Source organism: Pseudoliparis swirei, chromosome 11 (assembly GCF_029220125.1).
Source record: "Pseudoliparis swirei isolate HS2019 ecotype Mariana Trench chromosome 11, NWPU_hadal_v1, whole genome shotgun sequence".
Taxonomy (NCBI): Eukaryota; Metazoa; Chordata; class Actinopteri; order Perciformes; family Liparidae; genus Pseudoliparis; species Pseudoliparis swirei.
The window spans coordinates 7,113,562-7,129,516 of record NC_079398.1 but is presented as its reverse complement, the minus strand read 5'-3'; the positions used below and the strand labels follow the sequence as shown (position 1 = coordinate 7,129,516).

General features: G+C 42.1%; 1 protein-coding gene across 1 annotated transcript; it reads left to right on the top strand.

Annotated features, from left to right (window-relative positions):
- The first annotated feature begins 138 nt into the window (after positions 1 to 138).
- Positions 139 to 15,452, top strand: LOC130201341 (beta/gamma crystallin domain-containing protein 1-like). Its single transcript, XM_056426297.1, has 19 exons — positions 139 to 3,254; positions 4,328 to 4,366; positions 4,471 to 4,589; positions 4,822 to 4,990; positions 5,343 to 5,482; positions 5,781 to 5,907; positions 5,999 to 6,034; positions 6,190 to 6,329; positions 6,501 to 6,627; positions 7,750 to 7,895; positions 8,407 to 8,533; positions 8,701 to 8,730; positions 8,848 to 8,960; positions 10,389 to 10,521; positions 11,053 to 11,192; positions 11,937 to 12,060; positions 12,285 to 12,443; positions 13,313 to 13,475; positions 14,116 to 15,452. The coding sequence occupies exons 1-19, from the start codon at positions 204 to 206 to the stop codon at positions 14,202 to 14,204; spliced, it is 5,172 nt and encodes a 1,723-aa protein (XP_056282272.1). The 5' UTR covers positions 139 to 203; the 3' UTR covers positions 14,205 to 15,452.
- The last annotated feature ends 503 nt before the right edge of the window (positions 15,453 to 15,955 follow it).

Genomic DNA, 15,955 nt, shown 5'->3' with positions numbered 1-15,955 from the left:
AATTCAAGGACCAAAGGTTATAAGCACGACAACCCAGGGTGAAAAGGGGTCTGAAAAGACTGAAAAACAGGATTCCTCAGTTAAGAATCTGGTAAATGAGAAAGAAGATATTTATAAGCACAACAACCCAGAGTGAAAAGGGGGCTGAAGAGAAGGCTGAAATAAAGGATTCATCGGTTAAGAGTTTGGTTGATGAGACAGCAATGACACCAGAATCTCCAAAGAAGATATCCGAAAGCCAAATTCAAGGACCAAAGGTTCTAAGCACAACAACCCAGAGTGAAAAGGGGGCTGACGACAAGGCTGAAATAAAGGATTCGTCAGTTAAGAGTTTGGTTGATGAGACAGCAATGACTTCAGAAGCTCCAAAGAAGATATCAGAAAGCCAAATTCAAGGACCAAAGGTTATAAGCACAACAACCCAGGGTGAAAAGGGAGCGAACGAGAACGTTGAAATAAAGGATTTGTCAGTGGGGAATCTGGTAAATGAGATGGCAATGACACCAGAATCTCCAAAGAAGATATCAGAAAGCCAAGTTCAAGGAACAAAGGTTATAAGCACAACAACCCAGGGTGAAAAGGGAGCTAACGAGAACGCTGAAATAAAGGATTTGTCAGTGGGGAATCTGGTAAATGAGATGGCAATGACACCAGAATCTCCAAAGAAGATATCAGAAAGCCAAGTTCAAGGAACAAAGGTTATAAGCACAACAACCCAGGGTGAAAAGGGAGCTAACGAGAATGCTGAAATAAAGGATTTGTCAGTGGGGAATCTGGTAAATGAGATGGCAATGACACCAAAATCTCCAAAGAAGATATCAGAAAGCCAAGTTCAAGGGACAAAGGTTATAAGCACAACAACCCAGGGTGAAAAGGGAGCTAACGAGAACGCTGAAATAAAGGATTTGTCAGTGGGGAATCTGGTAAATGAGATGGCAATGACATCAGAAGCTCCAATGAAGATATCAGAAAGCCAAATTCAAGGACCAAAGGTTATAAACACAACAACCCAGGGTGAAAAAGGGTCTGAAGAGAAGGCTGAAATAAAGGATTCATCGGTTAAGAGTTTGGTTGATGAGACAGCAATGGCATCAGAATCTCCAAAGAAGATATCAGAAAGCCAAATTCAAGGACCAAAGGTTATAAGCACAACAACCCAAGGTGAAACGGGGGCTAAAGACAAGGCTGAAATAACGGATTCATCTGTTAAGACTTTGGTTATTGAGAAGTCAATGACACCAGAATCTCCAAAGAAGGAACCCGAAAGCAAAATTCAAGGACCAAAGGTTACAAGCACAACAACCCAGATTGAAAAGGGGGCTGAAGAGAAGGCTGAAATCAAGGATTCATCGGTTAAGAGTTTGGTTGATGAGATGGCAATTACACCAGAATATCCAAATAAAATATCCGAAAGCCAAATTCAAGGACCAAAGGTTATAAGTACAACAACCCAGGGTGAAAAAGGGTCTGGAAAGACTAAAATAAAGGATTCGGCAGTTAAGAGTTTGGTTAATGAGACAGAAATGACATCAGAATCTTCAAAGAAGATATCAGAAAGCCAAATTCAAGGACCAAAGGTTATAAGCACAACAACCCCGGGTGAAAAGGGGGGTAAAGAGAAGACTGAAACAAAGGATTCTTCAGTTAAGAATTTGGTTAATGAGATTTTAATTGAGAATGCTAACTCTAAAGTTAGCACCCAAAAGGACCAGAATCTCTCAATCAGAGACAAACATTTGAAAACAGAGGAAAACATTGATCAATCCAAGGATTTCAAAGCCCCAAATGCTAAGCCAGTTGTGCTCAAAACTGAAAAAGCAACCAGTAAGGCTGACAAGAAACAAAAGAAAACAAAATACATTATAGGAGTTGAAAGTATATTGACAAAGCAGGAGGATCAGCAGATGATGGAATCAAAGATAGATGCCAAGCAAGAGTCAGAATTTTTTTTTTTTAAAGATGCATTTATCAACAAAAGTGGTGCAGAACAAAAAAAGGCCATTGTTGTGCCAGATAAAGCCCTTAACAGCTGTGATGCTCAGAAGAATGCTGATGACACCAAAGAAAAAGCAAAAACAGATAGCGGTTTGAAACTTGCGTCTTCAAGAGAAGAGAAAACCATGAGCTTCAGTGAACCCCAAAATCTTGCAAAACTAACACTCAATGGCAGTTTGTCGCTTTGTGCAACAGCTGAAACATCTGCAACATCGAAAAGTCTTCAGACAAAAAAGGAATCTCCTTCTAGCTGGTTAGATGTGGAGAATCAAAAACGGAAGAAGCATCATAAAAGAAACAAATTAAAGGCCAGTGAGGATAAAACTCTTGAGCCCGATGACTTGAATGATTTTATCAGGATTATTAAGGAAGGCAGCATTCCCTTCTCACAACCTGCAAAGAGACACATCAGTAAAAAGTCCCCATCTCCACCCTTTGTCATGCAGGCCATAAAGGAGGACCATTTTGAGAAAACATTTGATCCAGAGGGATTCCACTTTGGCTTAAGAAATACTGACAAATGTTTTAGGGATCCTTCCCCAGCTATGGTGGTCAAACAAAGAGCAGCTAATAGGAAAGCACGGACCCTGGAAAAAAATTCACAAGATAATGCTGTGGACCAAATGAAATCACTTGGTGAGCTTGAAGGAACAAGTGGAGTGGCTGAGGAGACAAATACTGATGCAGGAAAAGAAGAGGGACAAAACAATAGAGGAGAGCCTGGGAAGCTGACGTCACGACTTGGAAGGATGTCCATCCTCTCTGGCTTACTGAATTCCCCTCGGTCCTCCAGGAAAGAGGAAGCTGCCCCCGCCTCAACAAGCACACTTTCTAACCAACAACAGGGCTCGCCTAGACAGCAGAGAGTTGATTCACCTCTGCCTGCAGCAGATAAGAAGGGTCTGAAGGGTGTGGACCAAGGCCCACTTGTGGGTGGTGGTATCGGTACAGTTAGTGAGTCAGCACTCAATCCCTCCTTTCCTCCTCCTCCTCCTCCTCCTCAGCCACTCCCAGAGATACAGCTGCCTGATCATTTAGGGAAATACCTCAAGAAGTACAAATCCATTTATGAGACCTCCCAGGGCTCTACACAGATGACTAAAACTAAGCTGAATCCCGAGGGTCCTGTGATGGATCAGGCCTCGATATTGAGGGCACCTGATGTGGATGTTGGCCTGAAGGGCCCTGCGGGACTGCCTCCAGCCAGAGACAACAGCCAGCCGACTTCCCAGAATGGACGTGCTCCTTCTACGCCTAAGGTATGAGTTTTAGTATTTAAAATGAGCTCCAATAATTGTAGTTTTCTGTTTACTAGAAGTCCTGAGCCTGAATGGGGTTTGAGCTCTTACGCAGAATGTTGATATTTCCTCATTTATTTCCATGGTGACATGTCTCACTTTCATATCCTGTACTTTTGTTTTGTGGTGGTGTGGCAACAACGTCGTGAATCATTTGCAAGTGAGAACATGTTTCCTCCGTCTTAGCCAAGATCTTCTTCAGCTCAACCACCACATGCCAATTACATATTTGCATTGGAATGCAAATAAAGAAAAGACTATGCAAAATGTGTTTGCGTTTGGCTGAACACAGGAGGCATTATCAAACCTGATGCACAACAAGTGTTCATATATCTTCTAGATCCTTGCATCACCACAGACAGTTATCTTAGTTATTTTCTTCCAAGCAAAAAATAGACAACATTCTCCAACATGGGTCCTTGTACCTCGGGGTACTTCTGCAGTTGCTCGGGGATACCATGGATATATAAAGAGAACTGGATAAACCATTTGTGGAGCAACTGTGGCTCATTGATTAGCAGGTCCAGGTGGTTGGCGGTTCAATCCCTGAATTGCTCCCTGTCGCTGTGTCTACGGTGTATGTAATGTAACATGAGTGTAAGTCGCTTTGGACATGTAATGTAATGTAATTCATTCCTATGAAAGTTGCTTAGTCTCTCATGAAGCAAAAAAGGTTTGACTTCCCTGTGTAACAATGCCAGGCTCTTCCGCACTATGGACCATAGATGCATGGGCACCTCCCAGAGCTTGGCCCAGTCTCGTTCTCAGGCTGTAAAATAATATAGATTAGATAGCTAAACAGATAGTGGAAATGGATAGCTAAAAGGACGGTTACAACCGTTAGCTAAAAGTAACAGATAATGTTTGAAATAGCTAAAAGTAATCATTCAATTATTTAAATAGTTAAGTAATGGGTCAATTATTATATTCAATTATATTAGATGGCTAAGAATAATGGATAAATGGCCCATGCTTTGAAATATCTTCAAAGCACGGGCTCAAGTTCATAATCAAAATATTACATTTTCTTTCAGATACCTGCAGTAAGAGGCTTCCACAAAAGGCCCGGAAAGGTATGCTTTAAATGCCATTTTAAGGTCATTTGTGTTAATGCTATGTGTCAATAACACATTGTTTGCTGCTGCGTATTCTCATGAAATGTCTTTCGCCCATCTAGATTGTCATTCACGAGCATGCTCAGTTTGGAGGACAGTCGTTTGAACTCCATTGTGATTTAGAAGATGCCACCACAATGAAGCTGTCCCCTGTCATCTCAGTCAGAGTAACCAGAGGATGGTACGGGTCTTTGGTAGCATTCATTAAACTTGCATGTGTAATTATTCACTACGACTTGCATGTATAATATATTATCAGCATAAATGACTCTCCAGGTCACACATCTGCACTTGGCACTTTAGCACTGAACCAGATTCTCTCCACTTGTATGTCCGTGGTTCTCTTTGACCTTATCCAGCAATAATATATGTGTGTAATATGTCACATTTTTAATGATTCTCCTTTTCTCTAGCTGGCTGCTGTACGAAAAACCGAGCTTCCAGGGTCGTATCATCGCCCTTGAGGAAGGTCCTACAGAGGACATAGGGAACATTTGGGCAGGGAAGGAAACTCCAGCGACACTGGACCAGATGGTACCAACAGCTCCGATGGTCATCGGCTCCATTCGGTTGGCAGTTAGAGTAAGATAATCTGTTCTTACTTCATCCATATTGCTATATCCTTATATCATAAAAATGTCTAGAGCCAAAAGCTGCTCAGCTTGCTTATGTACTCTTTGTTGTATCTGATTTATTCATACATGTGTGTATTTGTTATACAGGTGAAGTTGTTCTATCTAGATTTAACATTAGAAAGGTTTGTCTTCATTTGTTAAGGATCAAATTGTTTAACTTTTTTTGTAACACTTAAAGCCCAGTAACAAATTTCAACAAATGATAACTTGAGTCAGCCAGCCTCAGGGGCCGGGATTCATTTTCACGTTTAAAAACGTCAAATTCTCACACAATTGAATTTTGACGTTGTACTGCGTAGGACTACAGCGTGCCCCGAATCGACCTGTTTGCAGAGGTAGATGGATTGGGGAGGATGTCCTCGCACTGTGACGAGGTTGTAGAGATCGGCTCGTACGGGATGTCACAGACCACCGGCTCCATCAAGGTTCACTCAGGAGTGTAAGATCAGCCTTTTGTTGTCATCCATTGAGAGGAAGAGGATGTCAATAGTTGTTGTTCCCTTGTTGAAGCGTCTTTCATCGCTCAGAGCGATGTGGGCTTTAGTGAGCAGCCTGGGTGCGGCATGCTGCAGGCCAAAGCTTGTGATTGTCATAGTTTTAACCACTGATGATTATTGATGGTTCGCACACTTTTTAACTAGTGTAGACATGTGGTTGTATATTTAGTCCCTTTAGTCATTCCTGCCTCCACTTCTTTTCCTCACTCTCCCTTCCATGCTGTTCCTGTGTGTCTTTAGCTGGCTGGTGTACACCGATCCGGGCTTTGGAGGTTTTGTCGGCGTGCTGGAGGTGGGGGAGTATCCCTGCCCAGAGAACTGGGGTTTCCACGAGCCCTTCATCGGTTCTATCAGACCCCTCCGATTGGTACAAAACAAGAAGTTATATGACAAACGTTGCACTCTGTTGTCCTTGTGTAAGTCTGTCAGTCTGACAAATGTGTGTCTCTTCAATTCAGGGACAAATAAGGGTGGAGCATCCTCACGAATTCAAGGTGTGTTGCATTACATGTTTTTTTTGCGTCCATCAAACAGCTGTTTGTAGGAACCACGAAAAAGTTGTGTGTGTGTTCTTCCTTACAGAATCACAGTCTACGCACCAGTCAAATTAGGGCTCATCTTGAACTCTTTTCCCCCTTCTTCTACCCAGGCTTTAGTGTTCGAGAAGCCCAACTTTGATGGACAGTGCACGGAGGTCGACAGCGATGTGTACAACTTGCAAGAGGAGCAACCAGACGAGAGCAAGAGGACGATGTCTACAATGGGGTCTATAAAGATACTTGGTGGTCTGTAAGTATCTGTTTGAGTCTACAGACGCAGCAGCCTGATATGATGTCTTCTGAAATTCAAATAAGATGAAAGTAGAAGTTAATCCACCACTGTTGTGTGCTGAACAAACAAAGCTCAGATCATAGGAGCCGGCTCACATTTGACTGATGCTTGTGAGCTTTGTCCTTGCAGCTGGCTGGGCTATCTGGAGGCAGACTTCGAAGGCCAGCAGTACATCCTGGAGGAGGGGGAGTATCCCCACTGCAGTGACTGGGGAGGGTCTGAAGACGGGCTGCTGTCACTTCGGCCTGTATGCCCAGTAAGTGTCACCTGCAATGTTACTGGCCCACTGGGATGGTAATCTGCAGGACTTCTGGCTTCATCGTGTTTCCCATCTGTGGGACCAGGATTGTTGTTGATTGTTGTGGTGTTGTTTCTGCACTCTTCTTGCTGATCATGTAAACACTTCCAGCTATTAATACCTGAAGAACTGGCTACCTAAAAGACTTGTTTCCTGGACAGTGAGGCCTGCGTATAAGGCTCATCATAGGTATAGATAAAAACTACAGACCCAAGGCAGGGGGGAATTCCAAGAAGAAATTGGATATTCTTTGAGATGAAAAAGATAAAAAACAAAAAAAATTACAATATTGTTTGAGATTTGCATGAGAAAAAGACTGAAGGTTAGAGAATATCCGCTTGCCGCGTATTATGCCTGCTTACTTTATTATTAGATTTAGTAAAAAGGAAATGGGGGCTGCACAGTGGTGTAGTGGTTAGCACTGTCACCTCACAGCAAGAGGGCCGTGGGTTCAATTCCCGGTCGAGGCGGTCCTTCTGTGTGGAGTTTGCATGTTCTCCCCGTGGCAGCGTGGGTTCCCTCCGGGTTCTCCGGCTTCCTCCCACAGTCCAAAGACATGCAGTCAGGTTAATTGATCTCTAAATTGCCCATAGGTGTGAATGTGCACATGAATGGTTGTTTGTCTCTATATGTGCCCTGGATGGGCTGACGGCCTGTCCAGGGTGAACCCTGCCTTCGCCCAATGTCAGCTGGGATCGGCTCCAGCACCCCTCGACCCTAATGAGGATAAGCGGTATGGATAATGGAATGGAAACAAGGAAATGCTTGTAATTTCCGCCCACCATATTATCATAAGCAGGCATGCCATGCTTTGAAGAGACCTTGCTGGGATTTCAGCCTATTCAAAAGAAAAACTCATTGATTACATTTTGGGGGTTTTGTTATCTGGTTAACGTTAGAATTATGTTATTCCTCTCTAAAAAAGTATCCCTCTCTCCCGTCAGATTTATTTGTCCCCACTCTAATACGCCGTCGTAGAAATGAGTTTCTTCTTCTTCTTCTTCTTCTTATTATTATTAGTAGTATTAATAATAATCATTATTAGTATTTCTAATTATGCCAATGTCTCCTCTTCACCAGGAGTTCCAGTCCCCTCACGTGAAACTGTTCAGTGAGCGACACTTCAATGAGCTGGGGCTGAACGTGGACCTGCTGTTTCCCGTCCCCAACATGGAGGGCTTCGAACACGGCGGCAAAACTCAGTCTGTCAACGTCATGAGTGGAGTGTAAGTCGATGACTCACAGAGTCCAAAAAGGAGAAGAGAAAGCAGGAGGGAAAGGGGGGGGGGACACGCCCTTTTAGTGGTTGGGCGTGTGCGTCTCACCTTCCATCCATGACTCAGCGTTATGTCACCGTGCACACACACACACACAGTGAGGAGACAATTATGAGTGAGCTTGTGTGACTGATCAATTTGTGTAATTGATATGTAAGGTTTTGACAAAGAATGAAATCTCTTGAGGGCAAGTATTTACACCGATGACACAACAATGGTGTGTCTTTAATCAAAATCTACATTTAGAAGCTTCTTTTTCCAGGTTTCAGTTTGTAAAGGCAACATTGAAAGCTGGCCGAGAGCCCACCGTAGATTCACTGTCATCTTGGAAGGAACTTAGTCCGCCATATTTGGGTTTATGTTCTGCTCCGCGTCCACCATTTTAATATTGGTGCGTGCCTACGATCTGACACCTGCTTGCTACGTTTCTAGACCCGTCGATGTGTCTGTGTCTCTGCAGGTGGGTGGGGTTCGAGAAGCCTGGCTTCAGCGGAGAGCTCTATGTCCTGGAGAGAGGCCTGTATGCAGACCCACAGGACTGGGGAGCCCCCAACTTCAAGATCTCATCCATACAGCCGGTCTTTCATGTAAGAAGTGATGCATAGGACCGACTATAAACAGGATGGAGTATAGTATATATAGTGTTTTGAGTAAATGCACATTTATTATGAAAAGTTAAGCTTTTGAAATGTAATGAACAAGCATCTTATGTGACGAATAACTCCGTTAATACCTCCCTTCTGTCGTTTTACAGGACGCCCTAATGGGAACAACAAAATTCAAGGTATCGTCGTCTCCATTCAGGACTTTATATGAAACAGATCAAACCCGTGTTTCCTCACCCGTCCTGGTTGTCGGTTCTGCCTGGGTCTGCTAGATTGTGTGTCCATGTGTATTCCAGATGCATCTGTATTCTGAGCCAGACTTCCAGGGAAGGCTGGTGGCTCTGGAGGACAGCGCAGCGGCTCTGGATGAGGACTTCACCCCCAAGTCCTGTAAGGTGCTGGCTGGCAGGTAGGCACAACACACAAGACCTGGAACTGTCTGTATCATAACATACATACATACATATATATCTTAAGAGATAACTCCTGTTATGTGTGATGTATCACATATTTACTTTTCTTATGCAATCAAAACACTGAGATCTGGATGTATCACAGTCTCTGTAACATATAGGTAGGGTTGAAACTAACGATTATTTTAATAATCGATTAATCTGTAAATAATTTTTTCGATTAATCGCTGAAAAAGACAACATAAATTTCCAAACATTCATTAAAAAACAGAACTGACATCGTTTTACTCGCGTGAGTTTACTCGCCCGACTATTGGTGGTTTATTCTGGGCTTTTCTCTGTTGCTTTGCTTCTTTGCTCGTTATCATTTCCACCATCCAACACGGAACAATCAACCACTATTTCTGCTTTATACCCACAAACGTTGTAACATCAAACGCCCTCATGTTTGGGTTCATAACATTAATATCACATATATATTTGTACATAACATCACTCGTAGGCTCACACAGCTCGGTGACTTTCACCGACTACGGTCTGAATAACTGTCAGGTTCTTGTGACGGGGTGAGGCTCAGAGGAACAGGCTGGACGCAATACGAATAACAAAAAAAGGCACTCTTTAATGAGGCAAAACGGTTTACAAAAAAACAACAAGGTCCAAAAGGGGCAGGCTGGGTCAAACAGGCAGAACCAGGACCACGGACAGGACGACGGGAAAAGGACACAGAACGATAGACGTCAATCCAACAGGAGACAAGGGAAAGACTGACACAATATATGGGGGGGGAAACAGGTGTACGACATCAGACAGTAACGAGACAAGAGTGGCTGAGGGCAGGTGCAGGGAATTAAACAATTAAGACAGAGAAGACACAGAGCAGACATAGGAGACACGGAACACAGGAGAAACAGAACAGGGTGTTACAATAACTGCCGCTTCCAGGGCCAATAGAGCAGCAGCAGTTAGATTCACCAACGGTGGAGCGTCTCAACGCTGATTGGCTTTCACAATGCAGCATTATGGTCTGTCCTCTACCTCCGCTCTGCTCTTTTTGTTGTTTCTCTGCTCTGCGCTCAACTTATTTTTGTTTTACTCAAACATCTCCGCGACTTATTGAGTGAGTGATGTAATAATCGCACTACACAATGAATCGATAATGAAATTCGTTGCCAACTCTTTTAGTAATCGATTCATTGTTGCAGCCCTACATATAGCACTGTTGACTGAAAGTGTTTATTTATTCTTTTTTAACATTTTCTTTTTAAGAAACAGAAATAAAGTGTCAATACAGTGTCAGAACACATGATCTCACAAGACTCGTGTTTTCATATTTTCTGACACCTGTTTTAAGAAGCGGTTCTAAAAAGTTTTTTTGGCTAAATTGAAGACCAATCAAACCATAATGTGTGTCTCTGTGTCAGCTGGGTGGCGTATGAAGGAGCTCAGTTCACACGCGACATGTACGTGTTGGAGGAGGGAGACTACCCCAACGCGGTGGCCATCGGCTTCCTGTCTTCGGACGCCATCATCCGCTCCATACAGATCGTCAGACAAGTGAGTATTTGTCCACGTGCTAATATGAAAACATCAGGGCTCGTACATGGAAAACCTGCAAAAGTCATGACATTTGTAAATGGTGATTTCCAGCCCTGGAAAAGTCCTGGGGGAAAAAAAATTCCAAAAGTCATGGAACATACTCGCAGCGCAAATTTTTCACACTGCACAAGTGAACGCACCTTAACTGAAAAGACATAGATATTTATTCTTTTAATGAAACTATGTTTTCTCATTAATTTGTCTCATTTAAGGTTATACACTGTATGCCTTGGAATTCTCATTGTTAGTTTAAATACTACATTTTCTCACTTTTTCATGTATACACCAAGATTTAAAAAAATGTTTGGTCATGGAAATTTTGTTTTAAAGTCCTGGAAAAGTCCTGTAAATGCACTGGGTATGAACCCTGAAATATACATGTGAGCCCCTTGTGTTGCTCATTCTGCTCCGCTGGTGATGAAGGAGTCGTTGTACGTCGTGCTGGATGAGACTAACAACCCATTCCATCTCTGTGGTCTCCTCGTTCAGGAGTTGTCTCTGCCCTCCATCGTCTTGTTCAGTAAGGCGGGCTGTCGAGGACGCAGAGTGCCGCTGACCACCGGAGCCGTGAACCTGCTGCAGGCCGGTCTGGACACCCACATCCGCTCCGTGCTGGTGGAGGGAGGAATGTATGTCATCTTCCTGCTTCATGTACAAACGCACGGCGTCACCTGAATGGATTAGGAGCTGCATTCATAGACATCAAAACGCAATCAAACCTGATCATAATAATCCAGACTTGATTGACAGGTCATAAAATACAACAAAATTCTATTTATTCATGTTTTATCTTGAAGTTGCCTTAAGACATCATATGTATATCCATTTTAGCACTTTTAAAAACTTTTCCAACTTTAATGTGCTGAGCAAAAGGTTTGACAGGAACACATGAAGTTCCCTCACTCTATTAGGCACTTTACGGACACCGTTAAGACACCCGCGTAGGGAAAAAAATGCCACATCTTATAATGATTTTGGAGAGGTCCTTTAAAAATCGTAAAAGCACTTGGGAGGATAGCTAGTCCTCAGAGGTACCACGTGGGGAAAGCGGCGATGAATTTGGACTTTCTGTCGCTGAGTTGTGATTTTTCATTTGTAACCGTATTGTCCCAATACCGATTTTGTCCAGCAGAGGGCTAAGGCCGGCACAACGAGGGACATTAGGACCATGCGGTCACCTTAATGTCATCCACATTGTCCCATGTCAGCTCAATGTCCAGCTCAGCTTCTAGAGCTCAGCTCACTGTGAGCAGGAAACAACTGCGAGCTCCGCTTGAAATGGAAATATATAATAATATATTGATAGATAATACATCCTGTTGATTGTGTCCATTGTGAAGCTGAACTCACACTCGTGGCTGTCCTGTCTCTAGGTGGGTGTTGTATGAAGGCAGTAACTACCGCGGTCGACAGCTGTTCCTCCAGCCCAGTGAAGTGGCCAATCTGTGGAAGCTCAGCGGCGCACAGAAAGTAGGATCCCTACGTCCATTATTCCAGGTATGGAAGGAGGAAGATGGAGCCCTATAATACTTATAGAACCGAGACTCCTGCGTCAAGTCAGTGTATTCTGTTTGATTTATTGTCAGTTCTCAAGTTAGTCTGTGAAAAATATTCTGTGTGATTCATCGCATACTAACGTTTATCAAGTTGGATCCGTAAAACGTTACTATATATCGTATATTTTAAACATGCATGTGGGTTTGCATGTTTCCCTCCGACAGAAGCAGGCTTACGTCCGTCTGCGGAACACAGAGACGGGATGCGTGATGTCACTGACGGGAACGTTGGAGGACGTCACGCTGATGAGGGTTCAGGCTGTGGAGGAGACGGGAGGGGTGGAGCAGGTCTGGCTCTATCGGGACGGGCAGCTCGCCTGCAAGGTACCGGAACACAAGAGGGCCGTAGCTGGTCAGCACATCGCGCGCGGAAACAGGCCATCTTTTTTTTTTATATCACCAATCGCAATGTCATCAAACGGCTCCGAGAGGATATGCGGAAATGTTCCATTTACACATAATTTGGAGATTAAAAAATATATATATATTTTAGATTTAATAGCTTTAAACTTCTCTAAACATCTCCCTTCTGCGGCTCCATAGTGATTGTTCTGCACTTCCAATGGTCCTAATACACCGTCGTAAATACCCGCCTTATTATCTTGAGTGCATTGCGTTCTGACGGTCACACTCGCCCTGCATAACAATGTCGATGTCACATGAGAGTCATGAATATGAAGACTTTGCACAAGAGAGTGTGATGTTTGGAAAGTGTAGTTTTTAAAAGGTGGCTGGAGTGAAAGTCCTTTTAGGTCACTGTGTGACTGAAAACCAGGGCGTGCAAAGCTCGAAGAAACAGACTGAACTAATGATTCACCTTTGTTCCCGTCTGTTTTGGCAGGTTTGGTGGAACGTTAAGCAATGCCAAAAATAATAGCTTTAATAATATAATTTGAAGTGACCTCAAAAAGATTTCTTTACATTGTATGCAGTTTTTTTTCACACACACACCCACACACACAAAAACAGTATCATTATCTATTTATCGTTGTGTAATTTAAAGCAAGTGTTTAATGGTGGATGCATCCTCGCCAATGCGTCATGTGATGGCTTTAAAATGTAAAGTTTAGTTGTATGCGTTTACAAAACTGACATAAGGAATGAATGGCAGCCAGTTCTCCACAACATAGCGGCTGTTATAAGAACAAATCAACCGGGGTCATCCTCACCCGCCATGCCCTGTGTGTCTCCAGCTGGTGGAGGACTGTCGCCTGGAGACCTCCGGCAGTTTGGCGATGGAGGGCAGCAGGCTGCGAGTCAGCGCCGAGCAAGGCCCAGGCAACCACCTGTGGAACATCACCCCGGATGGCCGCGTGCACTGCTACCTCAAACCTGACCTGGTCCTGGAGGTCAAAGGTCAGATGACTCTATCTTACTGTAACTTTGGAACACACATTTTGGACAGGTTGCGTGTGATGGAATAGATTACAAAGGCTCCACTCTGTCAGTATGTGATCAGTCTGAAACCAACAGCTTCAAAAACATCTGGCTGGTTGCTCCAGTGCTGTCACAAACATCGTACGGTCATAGAAAACCTGGAAAAGTGATGGAATTTTAAAATGGTTATTTCCAGGCCTAGAAAAGTCCTTGATAAAATTAATAATTTCCAAAAGTTTTGGAAAAGTCATGGACATTTGTTATGTTCAATAACACAGTTTGATTAAAAAAATAAACATCTATTTAAATATTTATTCATTTACTCAAATGTTTGTCATTTAAGGTATATTAATTACTCGTCTATACAACGAGATTTCACAAAATGTTTGGTCATGGAAATTTGGTTTAAAGTCATGGAAAGGTCATGGAAATCCATTGGTCAACATATGTATGAACCCTGCATCTGTTCCATCTCGAGTCAAATAGTTGCTGCTTTTCAACACATCTTGTACAAAACAACTGCATGTAATGGTTTGTATTTCCCAGTTGGAGTCGGAGGTCTTAAAGCTTTTCACAGAGCAGAGTGACTGACGTGTGTGTTATTGGCTTTGCTTCTCAGGTGGTCATCAGTACGACAGGAACCAGGTGATCCTCAGCCCGTGTGACCAGAGGAAACCCAACCAAAGCTGGACCGTGGATATCCTGTGAGCTGCTGAGCCGGACCAGCCCCACTCTCGCTGAGCCCAGTGACGCAGCTCCGCCGTGGGACCCACACCACGGACGTGGAGCCTGTCGGGGGTTCTGCACTCTCACTGCACCTTTTTGTCGTATTCCACCTTTGACTAGATTCATATCTTAACTATTGTGAATGAATTAGTGATGTAAACAATATTGCTTAATTTCTGCCACTTTATTTTGAACACTACAGGACTGTCTCAGAAAATTAGAATATTGTGATAAAGTTCTTTATTTTCTGTAATGCAATTAAAAAAACAAAAATGTCATGCATTCTGGATTCATTACAAATCAACTGAAATATTGCACGCCTTTTATTCTTTTAATATTGCTGATTATGGCTTACAGCTTAAGAAAACTCTAAAATCCTATCTCATAAAATTTTAATATTTCCTCAGACCAAGTAAAAAAAAGATTTATAACAGCTGAGTGTTTGTCAAGGCTCAGGAAACCCTTGCAGGTGTTTCGAGTTAATTAGACAATTCAAGTGATTTGTTTAATACCCTACTAGTATACTTTTTCATGATATTCTAATATTTAGAGATAGGATATTTGAGTTTTCTTAAGCTGTAAGCCATAATCAGCAATAAATCAGAATAAAAGGCTTGCAATATTTCAGTTGATTTGTAATGAATCCAGAATGCATGACATTTTTGTTTTTTGAATTGCATTACAGAAAATAAAGAACTTCATCACAATATTCTAATTTTCTGAGACAGTCCTGTATATACCAAAGACTGTTTTCACTGCGTGTGGCGAGAACCTTGTTTCAATGCTGCATACCTCTCTGTCCTTCATGGTACTTTTCTCCTGCACGGTTCCAATGTCTGTTTGCAGAACATAATGTTGGCAAATATGGATAGAGAAGTTATTGACAGCTGCAATATGAAGTCCAATGTGCCTACACTCCAAATATCTATGTAGATGTTTTCTTTTAGTTATTACTGTGGATTAAAAAAGGATCTATTGTAAAATGAAAATGTCTTTTTAGGACTTGATGGGTTTTTCATTTTTCTTTCTTCTTTACTGCGTTCAGTTGTCCATGAGCCTCGAGTGTATAGATCTGAGTTGCAATTTCATAACGGAACTGCAATAACAATGCTGCCCACTGCGGATTGTAAATATTTGAATCTAGAAGAGAACACTGTTACATATGAAAATAAAAATGACTTTCTGATTGTGTTTTTTAGAAAATAAAACATTGTCTTTCTTTAGACTTTATTAACCTGTTTCTGTAAAATTTTGTTAGAATAGCTCTGTCTCTGATCATCAGATTATTATCTTCCATGGATTAGAGGTGGAGCTGCTCCAGATGTGTTCATGCAATACTAATAGAATAACTTTCATGGCATACTATATTATTTTAATATGGCAAACTGTTCTACGACTCTTTTATGATGTATTTTTAAAAATTCTAGCATTCTCTTATTATTGCACACAAAACTATGAAAATTTGTGATTTTAGTTTGGCGTAAAATGGATGTTTAAAGGTTTAATGACACACAAATATAGTGATGTATACTAAATGCCATAAAATATAGCATTTAGTATATGTCACTATATTTTTATTAATCTTTCGTGATATTTTTCCAGAAATTAGTTTGACATACAATACTATGATATTTGTATCCTGTTCTAATTACCATATCTTTTATTTATGACATTTTACATAATTACATCTTATATCATGATAACATGTCAGGATACTACTCTGGCATATAATG

What these genes read in the sequence shown, in the direction of transcription:
- LOC130201341 (XM_056426297.1), top strand. Translation starts at nt 204, where the DNA reads ATGACACCAGAATCTCCAAAGAAGATATCCGAAAGCCAAATTCAAGGA. An exon ending in CCATACAGCCGGTCTTTCAT is followed by an intron (nt 8,534 to 8,700) that starts GTAAGAAGTGAT and finishes GTCGTTTTACAG; the next exon opens with GACGCCCTAATGGGAACAAC. An exon ending in CCTGGTCCTGGAGGTCAAAG is followed by an intron (nt 13,476 to 14,115) that starts GTCAGATGACTC and finishes TTTGCTTCTCAG; the next exon opens with GTGGTCATCAGTACGACAGG.